This window comes from Elgaria multicarinata, chromosome 2 (assembly GCF_023053635.1).
Source record: "Elgaria multicarinata webbii isolate HBS135686 ecotype San Diego chromosome 2, rElgMul1.1.pri, whole genome shotgun sequence".
Lineage (NCBI taxonomy): Eukaryota > Metazoa > Chordata > Lepidosauria > Squamata > Anguidae > Elgaria > Elgaria multicarinata.
In genome coordinates this window covers 164,109,537-164,132,756 of record NC_086172.1, presented here as the reverse complement: position 1 = coordinate 164,132,756, position 23,220 = coordinate 164,109,537, and the positions used below count along the sequence as shown (strand labels likewise).

Below are 23,220 nucleotides of genomic sequence, written 5' to 3'. Positions count from 1 at the left end.
AAAGCCCTCTGCAAATGATCAGTGCATTGTGGATTATGGGCTGCCCTATTGCAAGGCTAACTCTGAATCTCTAGCCCTGGGATGGGCAACCTCAAGCCGGGGTGCCAAATCTGGCCCTCCTGTTGTCCCAAGCTGGTCTTCCAGGGTTCCCCAGATGGCTCTTTTCCCCAACCCCCGATTATGTGGTAGTTTCCTGGCTTTTCTGCAGGTCTTTCCCCATTCGAAAAGGCTTAAAATATCTCTCCTAAGTCTTAGGAAGAGCTTTAAGCTTGAAAATGCTGGAATTATTTCGTATTTGGGGCCCTACCCCTGGCCCTGGTTCTTTTGCCTTTGACCCCGCCCACCCTGGAATGCAGCCCCAGAGAGCTTCTCCAGAATTAAATTTGGCCCTCAGACTAAACGAGGTTCAACACCCTTCCTCTAGCTACCCCCATTGATGAAGGCCTTACTTAGCCCTAGGATTTCTCATGGATGTCTCATCCACAGCAGAGGGGGCCTACAAAACCCCAATTGTGCACCAGAGAACTAAAAAAAAGAAAAACCTGAGTGAGAGTCAGTAATAAGATACGAACATAAAAAGAGAGGAAGAAGACGAACGCAATATAAAGCTCCTTATTTCTGTTCTGAAATACAGTGGATTCTGCAGTTCGCTGAGCTATTTATAGAAATAAATCTTTCCCCTTGTAGGAAAGCAAGCCAGCTTCCTACTAAAAGCTAAATAACAATATTGCTCCTTTAGGAATCGCTGTTTATATTGATTCAGCAAGTCCAAATATATAAAGTGGGGTTCCCATTAAACTGGATATTTTCTCTGTTGGCTTTTCAAGAAAATAGCTTCCTCCAGATAAGAATGAATGTCGGTGTCAGATTCTTTCTGTCTTTCTTCCCCCCCCCCCCCGTTTGCAAGAGATAAAACACTTTCCAGTGTAATCTCACAATGTCACTAACTTCATTTTCATTTTTCTAATATGCCTGGCAAATAAATAAGTCATATAATTGCTCATTTTCTCTCAACCTTACACTTTTGAATTGGATTAGCGTGGCCAGAACCAACACTGATTATCTCTGACGGCAAGTTATTAAATCCCTTTGGGGAGGTTTTTTGTTTCATTTCATTTCATTCTTTTAAGGGAAGTTTTTGCAACATGTATTACAGCATGGCGCATTGGTTCACTTAGGAGCAATTGTGCAAATCTTACTAGCGACGCATGTTAATCAGCATCCATGAGAAGCAAAAGAGTGACAGATAGAAACTTTGGGTTACTGACTAGAATCTGGAGATTAAATCATGTGTTGTATTTTGTTGGAGATTTTGGGAAGGCCAAAATTGTTTACCATGCCTGATATCAGCACAAAGCACCCATGCAGGGGAAGGACCACAGCTCAGTGGTGTTAGAACACATACTTTCCATGCAGGTGGTCTTATGCCCTTTCTACACATCTATCCCTTAAAGACTAAATGGAGGGATCATCCCTGCCTGCTTCCGGGATTCCCTGTGTGTGATTTGGATGCACAACAACGATCCAGGGATGACCCCAGAAAAAAGGGCTGGTGTAGAAACAGCCTCTGGTTCAATCCAAAGCTTTCCCAGGTAGGAAAGACTCCCGTGGTGTGGACAACTTGATGAAAATATTACCCCAGTGTGCAGCCACTGTACAAACGGAACACTCCATGTTAGGCATAATTAGGAAGGGAATTGAGGAAAAAACTACAAATATTAGGGTGACCATATGAAAAGGAGGACAGGGCTCCTGTATCTTTAACAGTTGTATTGAAAAGGGAATTTCAGCAGGTGTCATTTGTATATATGGAGAACCTGGTGAAGTTCCCTCTTCATCACCACAGTTAAAGCTGCAGGTGCCCTGCCCTCCTTTAAATCTGGTCACTCTAGTATAGCTCCTGCAGCTTTAACTGGTGTGATGAAGAGGAAATTTTGCCAGGTTCTCCCTATATACAAATGACACCTGCTGAAATTCCCATTTCAAATCAACTGTTAAAGATACAGAAGCCCTGTCCTCCTTTTCATATGGTCACCCTAACTAATATGATACTACCTGTATACAAATCTATGATGTGACTACACATGGAATACTGTGTACAGTTCTGGTCACCACACCTTTAAAAAATGGTTTTGCAGAGCTGGAAAAAGTGTAGAAAGAACAACTGGAGTGATCAATGCACCATGTACATTGATGGTGCTATATAAATAATAATAATAATAATAATAATAATAATAATAATAATAATAATAATGGACTGGAACAACTCCCTTACAGAGAAAGTATTATTCATTAAATCTTTCTGGCTGATGCTATGATACATTTATTTGGGCCAGGGGAGCTTCTTTGTTTTTTACATTTTTATATGGCCCAATAGCCAAAGTTCTCTGGACATTTCACAACAATTAAAACAATAAAATACATTATAAAAGTTTAAAACTACATTATTATTATTATTATTATTGATGATGATGATGATGGTTTGTTGTTTATTCGTTCAGTCGTTTCCGACTCTTCGTGACTTCATGAACCAGCCCACGCCAGAGCTTTCTGTCGGCTGTCGCCACCCCCAGCTCCCCCAAGGTCAAGTCTGTCACCTCCAGAATATCATCCATCCATCTTGCCCTTGGTCAGCCCCTCTTCCTTTTGCCTTCCACTTTCCCTAGCATCAGCCTCTTCTCCAGGGTATCCTGTCTTCTCATTATGTGGCCAAAGTACTTCAGTTTTGCCTTTAATACCATTCCCTCAAGTGAGCAGTCTGGCTTTATTTCTTGGAGTATGGACTGCTTTGATCTTCTTGCAGTCCACGGCACTCTCCGAATTTTCCTCCAACACCACAGTTCAAAAGCATCTCTCTTCCTTCGCTCAGCCTTCCTTATGGTCCAGCTCTCGCAGCCATAGGTTACTACGGGGAATACCGTTGCTTTAACTATGCGGACCTTTGTTGTCAGTGTGGTGTCTCTGCTCTTAACTATTTTATCGAGATTTGTCATTGCTCTCCTTCCAAGAAGTAAACGTCTTCTGATTTCCTGGCTGCAGTCAGCGTCTGCAGTAATCTTTGAGCCCAGAAATACAAAGTCTGTCACTGCCTCCACGTTTTCTCCCTCTACATACTGTATCAGATTTAAAACAGAAACTGAAAAACTAAAATGCCTAGGAAAATTACAGGGTCTTCGCCTGACACTGAAGAGAGCACAATGCAAGCACCAGACATGCCTCTCTGGGAAGCTCATTCCACAATCAGGGTGCCGCAGCAGAAAAGGCCCTGTTCTTAGTAGCCACCCTCCTGATTTCCTTCGGCAGGAGCTTCCAGAGAAGTACCACTGAAGATGATCTTAGGGCCCAGCAGGTGCTTATAGGAGACCCACTGCTTTTTGCCATTCTTCTGCCTCCCATCATAGCCTCAGGCCACTCAGAGATTTCATGAGTGAAACCAGATCTAAACCAAGGACTTCATAGCTCACTTAGGACATCCTTTCCCGTCTTGGTCCCTTGCAGATGTTTGGGGGTTCAGCTCTCACCTGCCCCACCCTGCATGGGCTGAGAGTTGCAGTCCAAAACACTAGGATGGGGAAGGCCTGGCTTAGATTATTAGACATGACCCACGCCTAAATTGGTGCCTCAGGGTTTCTATGCCGTTCATAGAAACAGAGTTGTGAGAAGAAAACGTAACTGAATGCAAGCTGTCCCTGCATTCAGTGACCCAGCTTGTCTACTCCACTCTGAGGATCAATAGTGTTCATCAATCAATTGGATCAGGGCTCTGACTGGATGGCCATTTTACTACCCAAGGGAGAACTAGATCTAATTAGTTTCAAACCAGATATTCTCATGATGTTCAGTTCTGCATTTTATTTCTATGCACAGGTCTCTGTTCGACTTTGCTTTGCTGTTCCAGTGGAATTCAACACTGAACGGTGCATTATGTATCCCATAATGAAAGCAGCTGGCTTTGGTAGGAGCTTTTGGCTGTTAGCCAGTGGCAAATATTCCTCAGCTAGCATTTTCTGCTGGTGATGCAGATCACTTAGCACCATGGATACTTAAGTGACTTGCCAAAAGCATCCTCATCTGATCTTGAAAATATCTCCAGAAAACAGTGGAGGGAAGGAAGTGGGGATTCGTTGTATCCTTTCGAAATGAATATGGAATCTTAACCTTTACCATAGCCAGGGTGGGTGGTGACAACAGGCTGTTGTTAAAATCAAGGCTTTGTTTTTATTTGTGTGTTCTTTAATGAGAAACTGAAAAGATACTTCTTTCAAATCAAGGCTCTGCACTTTGGGTTGAGACCGCTTTAGCAGAATCTATAGATCCTCAGTCAATTTCATTTAGCAGTCAGGCTGCCATCTTTGAACCTGGTGAATTAGAAACTGCCCAGCCACATCTGTGGGAGAGGCAAAATAAACAAACCATCAAGGGCTTTGGGTTTCCCTTGTTTGTGTGTATCTGTCATCTTTCGTTAAGCCAGCTTTCTGCCAACCTAACACACTCCAGATGTGTTAGACTACAACTCCCATCACAATCATCAGTTAGGTTAGTAGGGGAAGTATGGGAGTTGTAGTGCAATATGTCTGGAGGGCACGAGAACACAGAAGGCTGCTTTAAGCCAATGCACTACATAAAGGTTTGGCAGGCTCAAAACGTCTCTGTAGCTTTGGTTAACATAAAAAATGGTTTCTTCCTCTTTGAAGGAGCAGAACTGCCCTCCATATTTGTGTTTAGCTGGATATTCTGGGGTAAAATATTGTGTGGGGGTATGGTTGCACTCATGTTTGTGTATGTCTGTGCTGTTCAGTTTCAGCCAAAAGGTTAATAATTTTGGACATCAAAGGTTTAGTTAGAATGTTGAGATCAGGAGGTTTGCTTAGGAAGCCAGGAGATTATGGAGTTTGATGCAAGGTCAATTGAAGAAAAAAAGTCTTTAACTCAGGAAAGACAAACTGTGGCCTTAGCTAGACCTACCTGTTAGCCCGCGATGGAGGAGGGAAGATCTCGTGTTGTGATTAACGCGAGAGCCCTCCTCCATTTACACATTAGGTGCGATGACCTCAGGAGGAGAGGCGTCGCGCCCACCATTTTTTTAAAAGATGAAGGTGTGCACGAATGCTTGTGTTCTAAAGGTAAGGATTTTTTAAAAAAATTAATTACTTTCCCCCCTATCCCTGATGGGTGCAGCACTCCTGCGGCTCCCAGCAACGCAGCAACGGGCCACACATTCCGCGGTGTCGGGCTCAGCCCGGGACCAGGGAAAAAGCAGGCCCAAAGTAGGGGGCAAGATCCCGGGGCAAGGGAGGGATCATCCCTCCCTGATCCTGGGATCCCCTGTGCATCATGTGGACACACAGGGGCGATCCCTGGGTTCACTCCGGGATTTCGCCTGGTCTAGCTAAGACCTTAGTTTGGAGAAATGAACATTGGTTGGAGTTGAGAGAGAAAATAATAATTTTAAGAGATAAAAGTCTATGGCCAGATCTACACCAAGCAGGATATTGCACTATGAAAGCAGTATATAAAAGGCAGGAGCCACACCAAGCAGGATATAGCGGTATGAAAGTGGTATATGGTATGTGTCAATGGGCCCCAACAGTTGTCAGTGCACTTCAATACTGCTATAAAGCAGCAGTGTGGCTCCTACCTTTTATATACCACTTTCATAGTGCAATATCCTGTTTGGTGTAGATCTGGCCCTTATCTCTCATTTTATCTCTGATTACTGATGGCAAATAAGAAGGGGATTCCAGTAGGGGTGGGGACTGGGGCGGGGAGGGTGCTAAATGAGCTAATCATGGGCTGAATGTTGGGCTGACAGTCTTAACTTGACAGAAGGAAAACTCCTGTGTTTACAACACCCTCAAGGCTCCCATTAGCACCCTGTTTACCACCCACCACTTAGCACATGGTGCAGGCAACGCACCAGAGCATTATGGAGAATGGCCACGCCTCCCATAGCCCCATCCAGTGCAAGTTCTTTGTGCTCTGAAGCCATCCTGAAACAAATCTTTCTTTCTTTCTTTCTTTCTTTCTTTCTTTCTTTCTTTCTTTCTTTCTTAAATGGAATGGTTTTCATTAGAGCTGCTGCTGTTTTTATGCTTCTGGAGATTAGCGAATTACCAAAGCCATGGTTACCTTGCGGGAGTTGGCCCAGTTCTATGAGCAATGTGCGCCTCTGTGGTGCTCCTTTGAGGAGCCTGTGCCAGCACCCATTGATTAGCAGGTCCTGACTGTATTGTGTGCTAATTAATTATGCATAATAGAAATCAGAGTTCCTGCATGTAGAACAGTTGGCAATTAGCTAGATTACCAGTGATGGGAGAAGACTGCTGGTTGTAGGCATCAACCATACGCTGCTGTTCAATCCATGCGCTCCCTTAGGCTTTGGTCTCTATAGATGGAGCCCCTGTCTTCAGATACCAAAGGCCACTAGATTCCAGGTGATACGTAAATCATGGGTGTTGAATCTATCAGTCCGCGGGCTGAATTCCATTTTGGAAACATTGTCGGGGGCTGCCGAAGGCAAAACGGGCAGGACCAAAAGCAACAATTACCTAGGGTGACCATATGAAAAGGAAGACAGGGCTCCTGTATCTTTAACAGTTGCATAGAAAAGGGAATTTCAGCAGGTGTCATTTGTATATATGGAGAACCTGGTGACAGGTCACACCATCTTTGCTTCTGGCCAGGATGGGTTTTTCATTTTAATAGAGGTGGAGGAGGGAGAGAGAAAACAACCAGCAGGCGCTACCATCTTTGTTTCTGGCATAGAGGCTTCACTTATAATGCAGCAAGGAACGCCCTGTTTGCTTCTGGCAGAGAGGCAATTCTTCAAAACTTACTATTTTGTTACTAAAGCTTGAGCTTTGTTTTTTCCCCAAACTTTCAACATTGTCTGCTCATCTACACTGCTCAGGCTTTGATTTAAAACAAAAATCAGTGAAATCAGTCTTGCAGATCTCGAGTAATAATCCTTACACCACTGTATTCTTATAGAGAGTTGTATTTACATATATAAATTAGCATATGCAAATCTTACAGACATCTGTATCTCCTTTGGTCCTCTTTTTCTGTGAACTGTAGCGGCCTTCCTAGCTGCCATTTTTGTTTTAACATGTGGTGACAGAACGCGATACACGTTACGTCTTGCAAACCCTCCTTGATGGCTTTTTCAAAGCCATGAGGCAGGATTTACGTGTCAAACATAAAGAAGAAAATGTGGATACATTATTAAATAAAAATGGGACATGGGGTGTAAATCCATTGCCTGACTTCAGTGCAGATATTGCTCCAGAATATTAGAGGAAAGAAAAGAAGATGCACCGAAGAGATGGTTAAACTTAGGTGATGTTGAAGATTAGGAGGAATGCCTGGTGTTAGTGCTGCCCAGCTGTGCGTTCTTATACAGCAATTCCTGTTGTTCACATGCCTACTTGTTCTTTTGTCCGGCTCTCAATCTGCTTTAGCTGTGTGTTCATCGTGGCCTGTACATTTGCTTCTTTGCATTTATATGTTTTGCAGCTGTTGTTCCGCCTCAATGTGCGAAGTTTTGTGATGTGCAGAATCTGATTCTTGGCCCAGTTGAGATGGCATCGCCCTCGCTGTTCCTTTAGAGCAGCCTTCGCCAACTCACCCCCCTCCAGATGTTTTGCACTACAGTATCCATCATCCCTGACCCTTGGGCAAGCTGGCTGGGGCTGATAGAAGATATAGTTCAAAATGTCCAGAAGGCACCAGGTTGGAGAAGTCTACTCTGGAGCAAGAAGCATGTTACTGCAATATGTTTGACTTCAAACTCCCCTGGTAGGCTTAGCAACCTTCCAGTGGAGAGAGATTTTAAAAACAACAACCAGCCATCACTCCCTTTCACACATTAATTCATTTACATGCATACATTTAAAATTAAGACATTTGAGAACTTCATTAGGGCCTGAGAAAAGTTGATCCAAATGCAAAACAGTCAGCCAAGATAATAATAATAATGATAATGATAATAATAACAACAACAATAATCTAATTTTAGGATTTCTAAGTTGTCATCTTAAAGTTTTTCCTTCTCTACTAGAGGCTTCCTGGTGAGCTTGTCACTGGTGAGAGTACCAAAGGATGTGTTAGAATCATAGAATTATAGAATAGCAGAGTTGGAAGGGGCCTATAAGGCCATCGAGTCCAACCCCCTGCTCAATGAAGGAGTCCACTTTAAAGCATACCTGACAGATGGTTGTCCAGTTGCCTCTTGAAGGCCTCTAGTGTGGGAGAGACCACAACCTCATACTGCTCTAACAGTCAGGAAGTTTTTCCTGATGTCCAGCTGGAATCTGGCTTCCTGTAACTTCAGCCCGTTATTCCGTGTCCTGCACTCCGGGATGTTCTCATTTACCATGCAACATTTACTGGGCGGATTCATGCAACTAGGTTTTCCCTCCCAATCTGCATTGATTTTTGCCCTCACCAATCATGTCTCCAGTACAGGGCACCGTACTTTTAAGAAGGAGGTAGACAAATTGGAATGGGTTCAGAGGAGGGCACCCAAAATAGTCAGCAGTATGGAAAACAGGCCTTATGAGGAAAAGCTGGAGGAGCTGGGTATCTATAGCCTGGAAGGAGGACATGGTAGCACTCTTCCAATAACTGAAGGGCTATCACCTAGAAGAGAACAAAGCAATGTCATCTGCTGTCCCAGAGGGCAGGACTAGATCTAAAGGGCCTAAGTTGCAAGGGGGGTAGATTTAGGAAGGAATATAGGAACATATGAACCTGCCTTATACTGAGTCAGACCATTGGTCCATCTAGCTCAGTATTGTCAACACTGACTGGCAGCAGCGGTTCTCCAGCATTTCAGGCGGGATTCTTTCCTTGCCCTACCTGGACAAGCCAGGGATTGAAACTGGGGTCATCTGCATGCCAAGCATGTGCTCCCATACACTGAGCTGCAGCCCCGTCCCACACACTAAGCTGCAGGGGCCAGATTTCAGTTGAACATTAGCAGAAAGGTCTTGATGGTAAGAGCAGTTTGACAATGGAACCAATTACCAAGAGGAATGGTGGGATCTTTTTCACTGGAGGTTCTTCAAGAAAAGGCTGGAGAGCCATCTATTGACGATGCCCTAGCTCTGGATTTCCTGCATTGAGCAGAGAGTTTGACTAGATGGCCTACAGAGCTCCTTCGAACTCTATGCTTCTACAGTTCCATGAAGTAGAAGTAGGTTGTCTGAAGGGATCACTGTCCATCATATATTGTAATGGCCTTTGGCTAAATTCAATCTTTAATTGCATCCCTCATATATTGAACACCTCCAGAAACCCAAATTTTCTCAGTTCCCACAAGTACTGCAGACATCAGTGTGCATTGGAGAGGAATCGGTTGTCAAAATCCAGTCACAAAGTGCTTATTTTGGAAATAACAGGAGTGTTAAATATCACCAGCCAGCTTACCAGAGAAGGGCCTTTAGTGGTAGCAAGACTCACATGTGTATCGGCCACATGTTTTCTTCATGGGATTTCTTTTTTGTAAGGAGCCATGTGAAAGAACTTCAGGGTGTGCATGGAGATGATGGACCCCAGCCATTCCAACCATTGTGGCCTCGGAAAAAGGAAGTGTTCCTGCCATAATCCTAGACACGGCTTCAAGCCACCATCAGGGACAGCCAGCCACAACTTGGATTTCGAGCAAATGACACATTTACTGCCAATGGGTAGAATCCAATCCAGTCCTACTTAGACTAGACCCACTAAAATGAATGGGAACCCTAGTATAAATCATTTCAATGGATCTACTCTAAATAGGACTTTAGTTGGCTTCTACCCAGTTGTCTGGATACAGGAGGGTGGGGGAAGGCGTCCATTGACAAGAAAAAATGTTTCATGAGCCCACCCTTTATTTTGACCCTACAGCAACAATCCTATGCATATTTACATCAGGATAAGCCCCCTTGAACTCAACAGGACTTACTTCTGAGTAGGCATGCATGAGATTGTGATATAGGCAGTAGATCTCACTGAAGTTAGGATGCATGAAGAAATTAAGTGCTTATTATGAACCTTGTATATATCCAAAACACACTAATGAATCATATATCCAGGATGTTTAGCTAGGTTGCCACACCGATGTCTGTTTTGACCCATTCCTAGCCATGGTCTATCCTCTATTCATGCTGCAGGGTACGAAATTCCTGGGTGCCAGCCTGCCTATGGCAACCTAGAATACTCCAGGGGAGGCTCGCAAAATCTTCGCCTACCCTCTGGGACAGGTAATTAAACAGCAATGTTTTCTCAAGTTGATGTTTCTCTTATAACTTACTGCTATTGCTTGTTTTCAGTGAAGGCTGAGGGACTCAATGTCGGTGGGGTGGTGAATCCACTCCAGATTTCAGTCAGAACTCTAACGGAGCTATCCAAGAGTTCTGACTGGTTCTGACTAAAACCTGGAATGGACTCACCGCCCCACTGACATCACAGCCATCTGCCTCCACTGCTTATTTTTATACCTCTACCTCCTTTGCCAGCCATCTCCATGTCACTTGGATATACGATGCAACAGCATTTCATAAAACTAGGCATGTCATGCAGGCAGCTTCATGTGCCATGGTTTTCATGCCATCATATTTTACTTACGGATACCAGTTTATGGTAGCAGCTAAAAAAGATCCTTAAAAGGAGGAGGAGGATCAGGATAAGGAGGATACGGCATCACAAATCTCAGACACTGCCATGATTTCCGAACTGGATTACCAACTTTTTGCTGGCCCTTACTCCTGTGCTAATCTGTGGCTATTAATAGGTTGATTCCTCCTCTCCTGGTGCACAGTGGATCCAAGTCGAATCAGGAGCCCAGGTTCTTACATTAGAGTAAATAAAAAGTTAACCCTCAGCTACATGTTATGCAATTAGCATAATGTGTACTTTGACTCTTGGGCCATAGGTAGACCTAAGGTTTATCCCTGGATCGTCCAGGGGTCAAACCTGTTCATCTAGGTGACACACAGGGGATCCAGTGCTCAGGCAGGGGCGAACCCTGGTTGATCCCAGGATAAACCTTAGGTCTAGCTGTGGCCTTGGTTAGGGGCTTTACTCTTCCCCCCCCCAGTGATCCCAATCCCTGGGGGGAGGCTGTGTGAATGGGGAGTTTCTGGCCCCACCCATTGCCCCCCAGTCATCGCCAGCCCTGCCCATTTGTGTACCCCAAAAAGGTTCTGCAGGGACCAACGCAGAAAAGGTTGTCCATCCTTGCTCTGGCCAAATGTTGTTGGATTACTTGGGTTTTGGGGCAGGAGGGAGGCAGTAATTCTGTTTGCTTTAAATCTCTGGCCTGTGGAAATATGGTTTGGTGTGTGGAAAAAGCTGGAGAAACCGTGCCTGATTGTTTTAGTGTTCTGTAAGGGCTACAGAGTTCTAAAATGGTTAAATTTAGTGATAAAATCACAGAACAGTGCTAAAAGCACAATTTGGGAGTATGTATGTACATGCAATTGTTGCTGCCAACTTTGGTGGCATGGCAGGACTTATGTAGTTGGGGGGAGGGTGGGACATTTTGCCCATCCCTGGTTTAAATTAAAGATATAGCAGAATGGTAGATTAGTGACCCCCATGGTAAAGTGCAAGGAGCAGTCAAGCCCTAATCCTGAGCTATAATCTTTGGACAAATAAAATCTTAATAGAGCCAGGACTGTAGCACTGTCAAATTCACTATTCTTTGTGGTCATAGACTTTTTAATTTAATTTAATTTTGTTTTGTTTTATTTATTATATTTATATATCTCCCCATAGCTGATGCTCTCTGGGCAGTTTACTAAAATTAAAACATGGAATATTAAAAACAAATATACAAAATTTAAAACCATAAAAAGCATAAAAGCAGAAAACATTTATTTAAAACAACTATTCAGGGGTCAGTTAAAAACACCTCAACATATGCTGTTAAATGCCTGGGAGAAGAGAAAAGTCGACCTGGCACTGAAAAGATAGCAATGTTGGCACCTGGGAGATCATTCCATAATTATAGGGCCACCACACAAAAGGCCCTCTCCCTTGTTGCCATCCTCTAAGCTTCCTTTGGAGTAGCCACCCAGAGGAGGACCTTAGATGTTGAGCATAGTGTATGGCTAGGTTCATGTCAGGAGAGGCATTCCATCAGAGATTTAGAACACATTGGATCAGACCAAAGGCCTATCCAGTCCAGTATTCTGTCTCCAGAGTGGCCAACCAGCTGCCTGTAAGAAACACATACAACAGGATGTGAGTGCAATAGCAGCATTATTCTCAAGTTCCCCAGAAACTGCCATTCAGAGACATATTGCCGTAAGAACAAAAGAGCCCTGCTGGATCAGACCAAGGGTCAATCTCGTCCAGCATTCTGTTCACACTGTGGCCAACCAGCTGTTGATCAGGACCCCAGAAGCAGGACTTGGTGCAACAGTGCCCACGATCCCCTGTAACTGCTGTATATAGGTTTATTGCCTCTGATTGCTTTATCTTTCATGAATGTGTCTAAACTCCTTTTAAAGCCATCCAAATTGGTGGCCATCACTATATCATGTGGAACTGAATTCCATAGTTTAACTATGTGCTGTATGAAGAAGTCCTTCCTTCTATCTGTCCTGAAGCTTCAACCAATCTTCTTCATGGGATGACCCACTGGGTTCTACTATTACGAGCAAAGGAGAAAAATGTCTCCCTATCCCCTTTCTCCACACCAAGCATAATTTTGTAAAGCTCTTTTGCGTCTCCCCACATTCACCTTTTTAGTAAGCCAAACTTAGGGTGACCACATTTGGGAAACCAAAAAAGAGGACACCTAGTGTGTGTGGGGGGAAGCAGCTTTCTGAGTCCTGCAGAAAGTACGTTATTCCCCCGCCACCTTAAAGAACCCGATTGGAGTGGAGGAGGGGAAAGGATTTCATTCTGCACCACCACCATCCACTCCAATTGGGGCCTTTTCTATAATGTCCACGAATGACCCACTTTCCCCTTTAAGACCTCAATTGGAGCTCGGGGTGGGGGAATGATGTGCCTCAAGAAAGCATGTCATTCCCTCCTGCCATGCTAATGGCAGCCTTAAAGAAAAACTTTTCTTTTTCCTATAGCTTTTAAAACTTGATTTTGTTCTGACTTTATACTGTTAGTTTTACCCTACCCAGTGCCTGTTTACCCTACCCTGTGCCTGTTTGCATTCTCTTCCCCTCCTTATTGTTTTATTATGATTTTATTAGAATGTAAGCCTATGCGGCAGGGTCTTGCTATTTACTGTTTTACTCTGTACAGCACCATGTACATTGATGGTGCTATATAAAATAATAATAATAATAATAATAATAATAATAATAATAATAATAATAATAATAATAAGGTGTGTCATTCCAGGACATTATTGAAAATTATAGAAAATCCCCCCTGACACCATGGAAAGAACAAAAACCAGGATAAATCCGGGGAAATCCTGACAGTTGGTCACCCTAGCCAAACTATCCCATGGGAAACCCACAATCAGGACATGAGTGCAACGGTACCCTTTCGCCCATGTTTTCCAGCAATCATACTGCTTCCAATTCTGGAGGAAGCAAATAGCCATCATGATTCATAGCCACTGATAGCCTTATAATCCATGAATTTCTCGAATCCCCTTTTAAAGCCATCCACATTGGTGGCCATTCACTACATCTTGCGGTAGTGAACTCCAATTGTGTGCGGTGTGAAGAAGTACTTCTTTGACTCTGCCCTGAATCTCCCACTGGGGCCTTAGCTAGACCTAAAGATTATCCCAGGCAAATGGAGGGGTCGTCCCTGCCTGCTCCCGGGATCCCCTGTGTGTCATTTGGATGCACAGGGATGATCCCGGGGGGAAAGGCAAGTGTAGAAATGGCCTATGAGTAATAGAATATATCTTTAGAAATGAAGGAAGGCTGCCACAATTAGTTCAGCCAACTCATCTCCCCTTCAAAAAAAATCTCGGGATAAAGGCCTGGTCTAGCCATGGCCCGAGAAAATAAACAAATGCAAGAAGCACCCTAAAAGGTGTTATTGAAGAATTACATGAAAATATTTGTGATAATGAGTATATTTGAGTCAAAATAGATATAAGGAAAGTACCTCAATAAAGTTAGAAATATATCATGGAATTAGGAATACGGAATTGTCAAGCGTACCAGTTTATAACTTGTTTCAAACCTTTCTTCAGAAAAACATTTCTAAGACACTTCTTCAGAAAAACACTTCTTTACAGGTTTCTTCAAAACACACATGCGCACACACACAAAAACATCCTTCTTAACAGTTGTTATAGTTATTATTCCAAGAATAATAACTCTATACATGAGTATAGAGGAAGGGAAAGGGGGCAATCCCAGACTTACCTGCTTCTGGGATCATCACCCTCAATCTAAACGGGCCGTGCAACGTCGCAGGCATTGCTCCCATCACGGCCGCCATTTTTTTTTTAAAGGGCCAGAGCTGAAATGCACTCGTGCTCCAGCAAAAATTAAAAGATAAGAAAAAAAACCACAATACGCCCTGACCCCGCTCCCCACCCCACCCACGAGCGCCCTGGACTCCCCCTGTCCCAGCTCCTTCCCTCTGATGACCTCCACTACTCATGGGGAAGAGGGAAGAAGGTGGGATGGGAACCCAAACCACCTGTGGTCTTCGGGATCATCCCAGGACCGCATGTAAAACTGGGATAACTGAGGTCTCAGTTATCCCGGGGAAATTGAGGGATCATCCGTCTCTGATCCCGGGATCCTCTGTGCATCATTTGGACACACAGGGATGATCCCGGGATGATCCCTGGAAAAACAGCTGTTGTAGGAAGGGCCTGAGTCTCTCACCACCAACTTCATTGGATGGTTCTAGGTTCTAATATTATGAGAAGGTTATACAAACACTTTCTCCACCCTGTGTACAATTTGATGCATGAGGCTGCATGAGCAATATGGCGGCTGTTGCCACAATAGCCAGCTGTGGGCACTCCCTCCCCAGAACCAACACTTTGATCCTCTTCTGTAACAAGGGTTCATTTGCTACAGCCGTTCCCCTGGTCCTCTATCTCCTGTCAAATAACCAGGATCAGGCCTGTCCAGTATAATTTGAAGTGAAATGCATATTACCGAAGCTCGGAAGGCTAAAATATGATGACCCAGGCTTCCTTCGGTGTCCAGCCTGCTTTAGATCCCCTTAGTCATTGTTGAATTTGGCAGCCAGTCCCTTGCGTTTCTTGTCTGAGTGGAGTAATTTATCTTCCCCAGGCATGCAGCTTCACCTCTCTCAGTTATATATAACCCTCAGGAATGTCTCTTCAGCAAAACCAGAGATCTTGTTAATAAAAACTAGCAATGCATTTTGAAGACTCCCAGTCAGGTTAACGGTGATCGTCTCTCAGCTTGGAGGCCTGTCTTCGGCCTTCAGGCTCCCTTCCCAACTTGACTGCCTTGCCACGAGACCCGCTGCAACACGACTCCTTCCTGTGCTGCAAAATGATCACTAGAAGCTCCAGGCCATGTGGGAGGTAGCCACATGTAAGAGCTTCCCCACCAGCAATGTTGACCATCTTTCAACCAAGGCCCTTTCTATGCCATAGGGTGTAGACAGAGGGGGGTGGGCAATCCCGGACTTACCTGCTTCCAGGTTTGTCACAGGATGTCTAAATGGAAGCACGACATCCCAGATGGGAGGAGGGACATTGCGCTGTTGCTCCCATTTTTTTTTTTTAAGGAGCTGGAGCACCCCTGTGTTCCAGCAAAAGGTATGTTTTATTTATTTTTTTAAAAAGGCCCAACCCTGCTTCCCACCTGATCCCCAATGTCCCTGGACTGCCCCTGGACTGGCTCCTTCCCTCTGCTGACCCCCACTACTTGCAGGGAGGAGGGGAGAAGTTGGGATGGGGCCCCACTCCTCCTGTAGTCTTGGGAAAACCCATGCCCATTGCCCCTGCCCCCAGGAGTCCCTGTGTGTCATTTAGACGCACAGGGACTCAGCCTGGACTATCAGGCTGGTGTAGACATGGCCCAAGAGTCAAATTAAATTTTGAAGAAGCTCTTGGGGGTCGCATTCCATTGGTGGGTTATCCAACACAGGTGTAGCTTCGCAGCCACTGTGGGGCTTTCCAGCGAAGCTGCGAATTGAAAAAAGTCATAGAATCATAGAATCATAGAATAGCAGAGTTGGAAGGGGCCTACAAGGCCATCGAGTCCAACCCCCTGCTCAATGCAGGAATCCACCCTAAAGCATCCCTTACAGATGGTTGTCCAGCTGCCTCTTGAATGCCTCTAGTGTGGGAGAGCCCACAACCTCCCTAGGTAACTGATTCCATTGTCGTACTGCTCTAACAGTCAGGAAGTTTTTCCTGATGTCCAGCTAGAATCTGGCTTCCTGTAACTTGAGCCCGTTATTCCGTGTCCTGCACTCTGGGAGGATCGAGAAGAGATCCTGGCCCTCCTCTGTGTGACAACCTTTCAAGTATTTGAAGAGTGCTATCATGTCAGGGATTTCCACCAACTTTTTCAATCAAAGCAAAGTCAGTACAGCTCTTCCACCATCTGATGTCACTCCAGGGCGAATCCGGGAGTGGTCCCTCATGGAAGGTGACTTGCGATTGGTTGCCTTCCACCAGGAAGAGGGGGGCAGCTCCAGTACCCAGATGGCCGCCGGAAACCCCACGCTCCTTCCTCAGCATACGGATTACTCAGTGCCACCGTGGGAGAAGAAAACCGTGGGGTTTCAGAGGGAGGCGGCGCCAACCCAGAATCATGAATTCAGACCCCTGATAAAATGGCACACGGAGTGTGCAAAAGCCAGGAAACTACCAAATGATTGTCAGTGAGGGGAGAGATAGTGAGGCCAGAGGAAGAAGCTGTGGCCATCTAGAGAACCCCAGGTTAAAAATACAAGTGGGCCCAATTTTTCCTACCTGCCTGCCTGACGTTCAACATCCCTGCTTTAAGGCAAAAGGGGAATTCCTGAGACCGGACCCATATGGTCTTACACTCAAGGCAGGGAAGGAGCCTCCTTTGGTACCTGAACAGGTCACACACAGTCACATGTAGTGCAAGACAATAAAGAGGTCTGCCAAGTAATCCTCAAAGCTTTATTCAGATTATTATTATTATTATTATTATTATTATTATTATTATTATTATTATTATTATTATCTATTACATTTATGTACCACTCCATAGCTGAAGCTCTCTGGACGTTTTAAATAAACATCTGTTTGCACCTCAAGAGAGTTTAAACCTAGGAACCTTCCTCTAGGCTAAACTAAGCGAGACAATTGTTCATTCAACAAAGGTGGTGGACTTTTCCCTGAGTCCCTTTCACTTCAAGGAAGATTTCTTTGAAGAAGCCTTTGGTGAGAGGCTAGCCAAGCTGACCGCCTCTCGCCTACCTTTAGCTCCGCCCGTTTGAACCTATGGCGTACTCTGGGATCGGTCAGCTCTGAAGTCCCCTCTCCTTCAGAGGATTCATGAGTTCCCACAGCCTGTGTGTTGTTAATGTTCTCACTGATTAGGTCCTGTGAAGATTCATCCCTGGCTGGTGAAGAGCCTGGGAGAATCACCTCCCCCATTCCCTGTGAAAGGTGGGACGTTTCTAGTCCTGTTTCTTCAGTGTGAGAATCTGGTTCGGATTGATAGCCTGAAACTCCTTCCCCCGCACCAAGGGGAACAGGCCTGGTCATGACACACACTTAAAGACATGGGATTTAAGGGGTGGGGTCACACGGCGACACCCCTCAACATCTAAAAATGTAGATGGAGTGCAGGGATAGATATAGGGCTGTCCCCATCTGGGGTTTGGGTCAGCTCATCCTTGTTAATTAGCCAAGTAAGACCAGCACAGCTTAGGGATGTCGAGGGCACCTGATATGGGGGTGGAGTCCAATGGATTCCCCTCCGCCATTTGGCCCACCAGATGACCCCATCATCTGCCTGGCCCCACTTGGCACGCCACATGAACCACCTATCCCATTAGTTAGCAGCCGTTTTACATAAAAATGGTGGCTCGTTACTTTGCATCTCTAATCTTGCATAAATGGTGGCATTACGGCCAACATTTGAGTAAAAGACCTTTTGCACAGAGTAACGAGCCACCATTTTCCACCAAATGGCGGCTTGCCACGGGGACAGCTGGCCTTGTGGTGCTTACTAGGCACTTTCTGGGCAGTCTAGCAGCTTGCACAGCATGGCAAGCAGAGGCAAGGCCGTGGCTGAGGTTGGTGACCACCTGGCAGTGTAGACGAAGATGTCCGTCTCTAGCACAGCTACCACCATTTGCAGGTCACTTGTTATTAATTTAATGAAGCTACGTTGCCTCCTCATTTCTGAGGGTCTCGTCATAACTGAAGGGCTGTCACATAAGTAGTGGAGCAAATTTCTTTTCTCTTGTTGCAAAGGATTGAATCCAAATAACGGTTCATATTATAAGGGAAAGGATTTAGACTGAACACATATGCACAATGGGACTTACTTTTCCATAGAATTGCACTGTAAAATTCTCTCTCTCTCTCTCTCTTTCTCTCTCTCTCTCTCACACACGCACACATCCCTTTTTACTATTCATTCTCTTTGTAATAAGTTGTGTACAATACTTGTCTTGCCCCCACCAGCCCAAACATGAACCCAAATTAGAGATACATGTTCATTTCCCCCTGGAGGCAATGGAAATTGTACAGTCCTGTCCAGAGGCAGAAAGTGGCCTAATTAATTATTATTATTATTTCCTAATATAAAACTGGGCAAGGCTCCAAGGATATCTGATTGGGAACTACAGCAGGGGAGGTGAACGTGACCAAGATATAGATGTTCTCTGTTTAGGTTTTTCCCTGCCGTGGGAAAGAAGCTTATCAGGCAATATCAGGTTAGTGTCATTGGGACACAGCCGGCACCCAGAAAACTCCAGGTCGCCTCGGAAAGTCTGAATTTCACCTCGGCTTCAGTGCCAAAGTGGATCGGGAATCCTGAAGGCAGCCCCAAGGCAGATCGGGGCTGCTTCGGGGGCTCCTGATTGGCCTCCAAGGTGGATTGGGGAGGTAGGTGCACAGCCCTACTTACAATCTTTTAAAAAAATGACACAAAAGGAAAAGATATTGGGAGGGAGGAGGAAAAACAGCAAATTAGGCTCTAGATATTTAGTTGCAAAGTTCAGAAGGTCGTGGACACAGTGGAAGGGCTGCCACTTCCTCTCCCTCTAATAGTCTCATACAGATCCAGCCATGATGGAGGGATGCCTGTCTGCCCCTTTCCCTCTGATGGCCTTATCGGTAGCAGGAGGGAGGGGGCTCTCAGCTGGAGCTGGATCCAGGCATGATGGAGAGGTACCTGGCTGCTGCTTCCTTTCCCTCTGATGGCCTCAGCAGAGACAGTTAGGTAATTATGGTTACCTCATTTGTGTTTATGTTTTGGTCGACCTTACAAAAATCTCAGGTCTGATGGTTGATGGCCAATGATGGGAGGGGGTGTGTTTCGGAGCTGGTTTTGAAGTGTTGTATTCTGCAGGAGGTTAAAGCACTTTGAGGCTCAAGTAAAACTGAGTGGGATCCAGATACGCCCTTGCATTGGCATGGTGAGAGCTGACTCCATCAGACACAAGATCAGCTAACCTCAAGGGAAGACCACTTCTGTGCTGGAACGCTACCTGTCCAGAGCCCAACCCTCCTCCCTCCCCACCCCACCCCCCGCCTTTCAATAGTTGTCTTTGTACTTCGGTGTTAGTGCATTCTTATAACCATCTGGCACAAAACGTACTGAGCTGAACAGTCCTTTAAACCAAAGGACAGATTTACCTTTGCTATTCGTTCTAAAGTTTTCTAATGAAGAGCAATTTATAAATTAGAAACACACCCGCACACATGTGCATGCAAATTATAGTTCTGTGAATAGATTCATATATTCTTCAACTTATTTTATCATTAATTTGCTTTACCAAATGACCTATTCAGATCAAGTTAATGTCCCCTGCCCCCAGCCTGCTATGCTGTAGTGCAGCTTGAGTTGAAGAAATGTAAAACTGGGTACTGCACGGCAATAGGCAGTGGAGGCTGATGACTCTGATTTCAATGGGGCTCTGAATCTGGTCTGGGTTTTAGGCAGAAGCAGCCAGAACTCTAAAGGAGCTATCCAAGGTGCTGGGCCAATTTTGGGGACAGGGTTCAAGTTGTATCCAAGTTACTGAACCCTATCCCAGAAATAGATTTAGCAGTTTGGATAGCTCCTTTAAAGTTCTGGCTGGCTCTGACTAAAACCAAGAATGGATCCACAATCCTCTCCCTTACCTGCATCCGTCCACGGTCCCTCGGGCTCAGTTGAAGCAGCCGTGGGACCGCGGACGGATGCAGGTAAGGGAGAGGAGGGAGGGGGGTTACCTGGCCCTGCCGCCGTCGCCGCATGGGTGGCAGCGACAGCGGCAGGGCCAAGTAAACCCCCTTACCTTTTTTGCGGAGCTCTGGATCAAGACGAAGGATCCACCTTCACCTCGATCCGCTCCGCAACACTCTGTGGCTCCCCCGATCCTCTTCGCCTCCGCCTTAAGGGGAGGCGAAGCCCCCCGATCCACTCCTGCTTCTCTGGTCCGAGGAGAAGCGGAGCACATCCCTACTAAAAACAACACACACACACACACACAGGGCTCATCTACACCAAGCAAGATATGACACTATGAAAGTGGCATGAAAGCGGTATATAAAAGGCAGGAGCCACACTACTGCTTTATAGTGATATTGAAGCGCACTGCAGGATCTACACTACTGCTTTATAGTTGTAATGAAGTACACTGACAACTGTCTGGGCCCATGGCACATCTACACCAAGCAGGATATTCCACTATGAAAGTGGTATGAAAGCAGTATATGGTATGTGTCAATGGGCCCCAACAGTTGTCAGTGCACTTCAATACCGCTATAAAGCAGTAGTGTGGCTCCTGCATTTTATATACCGCTTTCATACCACTTTCATAGTGGAATATCCTGCCTGGTGTAGATGAGCCCACAGAGAGAGTGTGAGGCCTTAGCTAGACCTAAGGTTTATCCCACGATTGTCTCGGGGTCATCCCTGTTCATGTAAATGACACACAGGATATCCCAGGAGCAGGCAGGGATGACCCCGGGACAATCCCAGGGTAAACCTTAGGTCTATCTAAGGCCTGAGTCTGCTTTATATTTGATCAGAATTTGAAACTCCCTGGATGTTCCTTTCTATTGGAGGACATAGCTATGTGTATGCCACACAACCTGTCCTGGGACCCTTAAATTAGGCAGCTGCCTCAGGTATGGTGGAGGTACTGTAGATTGGAGTGAGAATTTTGTTTTAATTTGGTTTTGATCAGAATTTATCAAAAATTGCAAAATTCTCTGTGTTTGGTTGGGGGGGGGAGAGAATTGAGATTAACAACATTCAAATATGGAAGAAACTGAAATAGATAGATGGAACCAGGCTCACAATTTAATGGGAGCGTGTTTGTTCTTTGCACTTGGCTGCATTGAGTATAGTCCATGTGTTAAACGGAGCACAGTTGTCAGCACACAATACAAATGTACTGGATTCTTCTCTTCCTTTTTTTTTAAAGGTCAGCAAAACATTAAGTTATTTCCAGGACTGTGGTTTTACAGTCATGGCAGCATATGGGCAATTTCTACTTCGGTTTACTTTTTGTGGAAGGGAAGGTTCGGTACTTTAAAAGAAGCATACTGCCACACTCAACTATTCATTTAAGGTCTTCCAAAATGCATTGGTGGATGCTCCTGACCCTTGGGTTTATGCAGTGGTGCAACTAGGCCTGGCCCCTGGGGCTGAAATTCGGGATTTCAAAGCAGCTACAATTGTCTTCAGGGAGTCATTTGCATTTTTTATTTATTACATTTCTATATAAATTTGCATGGCTCCATGCTCTATGCTACCTCCAGTATCAGAGGCATTGTGCCTATGTACACCAGTTGCTGGGAGGGGGCTGTTGCACTCATGTGTGAGCAGAATGCTGGACTAGATGGACCCTTGGTTTGATCCAGCTTGGCTCTTCTTATGTTCTTATGTTCTCAGAAATAAATCCTGTTTTGTCCAATGGCATGGAGTTCTGGGCGCCTAGGATTTCAGGATTAGCCAACTATTATCTGTTGTCATCCAACATGACTCTCTAAGGCTTTCCCAGTCTTGCTACCTAAATTTTTTTGGCTGGAATGCCAAGGCTTGGGTACCATCTGTAGACTTGGGTATCGTCTACATACCACTACAATGGGAGGGCTCATACTAAGCAATTACCCCCTTCCATTGCTTTCATCTTTCTATACACCATGTTCATGTGTCCAAACCATCCTCATTGGGAGTAAGAGGGGGAAGCGTTGTTGTTGTTGTTTTCATATGAACAGTGTAAGGCACAGGTAGCCATTTTCTCAATTTTTTCAAAGTGGGAATGGAGTTGCAAGGAATAAAGGATGCATTTTTAGCCAAGGTCAAACACAGATGATGTAGGCATGAAGCAGGCTCTCCAACTCAATTGTTGCACTCCAACCCCAGCTCAGTGCTGTTACAATATATTTCCGTATGGGACACTGTGCCATCATTTCATTACTGTGATTTCTTTACCTCTTCTGCCTAGAATAAACTTTGAATGAGGGCCGCCCTTATGGTGCAATGAGGTGAAGCAATCTGCTTCAGGCGGCAATTTCCAGAAAGGATGTGATTTTGCTGTTTCCAACCCCCCCAACTCGGTGTACCTTTCTTAAAAAATTAAATGACGCTCTATTCAAGTATGAAAAATGCTAAGGCTAGTGCTGCACGGGATCCATAGTCATTCATTTGATGATGCTTTTTTTAAAAAAGTGGGGGGGGGGAAGCATTCATTGTGTTGATAAGCCAGCAAGCTTTTGAATAGCATAGGATCTTACCTGCTTACAGTAGAGTTTAGTACAAATCAGAAGCTTGCTCCCATGAAACATAATGACACTTGATCCAGAGATTCATATGTACAGCAATGGACACATGTAGCAGGGCCAGGGCAAGACTTCTGCCTGAGGGGGGAGGACATGCCATCATAAAAAAAAAATGGCAGGCGCAATGAGCATGATGTCCCTCTTCCCTTCTGGGATGCCGCGCTTCCATTTGGATGCCCAGGGAGAATTGTGGAAGCAGGTAAATCCATGATCCTCCCCCCTCCATCCCTATACACCCACCCTTAGGTATAGAAAGGGTCTAAGACTCTGCACTTGTGATTCTGTGAATATTAAAACATTGATACATACAGGCCATAGCT

General features: G+C 45.1%; 1 protein-coding gene across 2 annotated transcripts in view; it reads left to right on the top strand.

The window, feature by feature from the left end:
- The window catches only part of BEGAIN (brain enriched guanylate kinase associated), a 196,331-nt gene that overhangs the window by 67,154 nt on the left and 105,957 nt on the right, over positions 1 to 23,220 (top strand). Inside the window, exons 1-2 of one of the 2 annotated variants that reach the window (XM_063147653.1) lie at positions 7,325 to 7,338; positions 10,155 to 10,244. In XM_063147653.1, coding sequence (XP_063003723.1) covers positions 7,325 to 7,338; positions 10,155 to 10,244 — 104 coding nt within the window. Of the gene's footprint in view, positions 1 to 7,324; positions 7,339 to 10,154; positions 10,245 to 23,220 lie in introns of those variants that run through there. The other variant, XM_063147652.1, reaches the window with a different exon arrangement.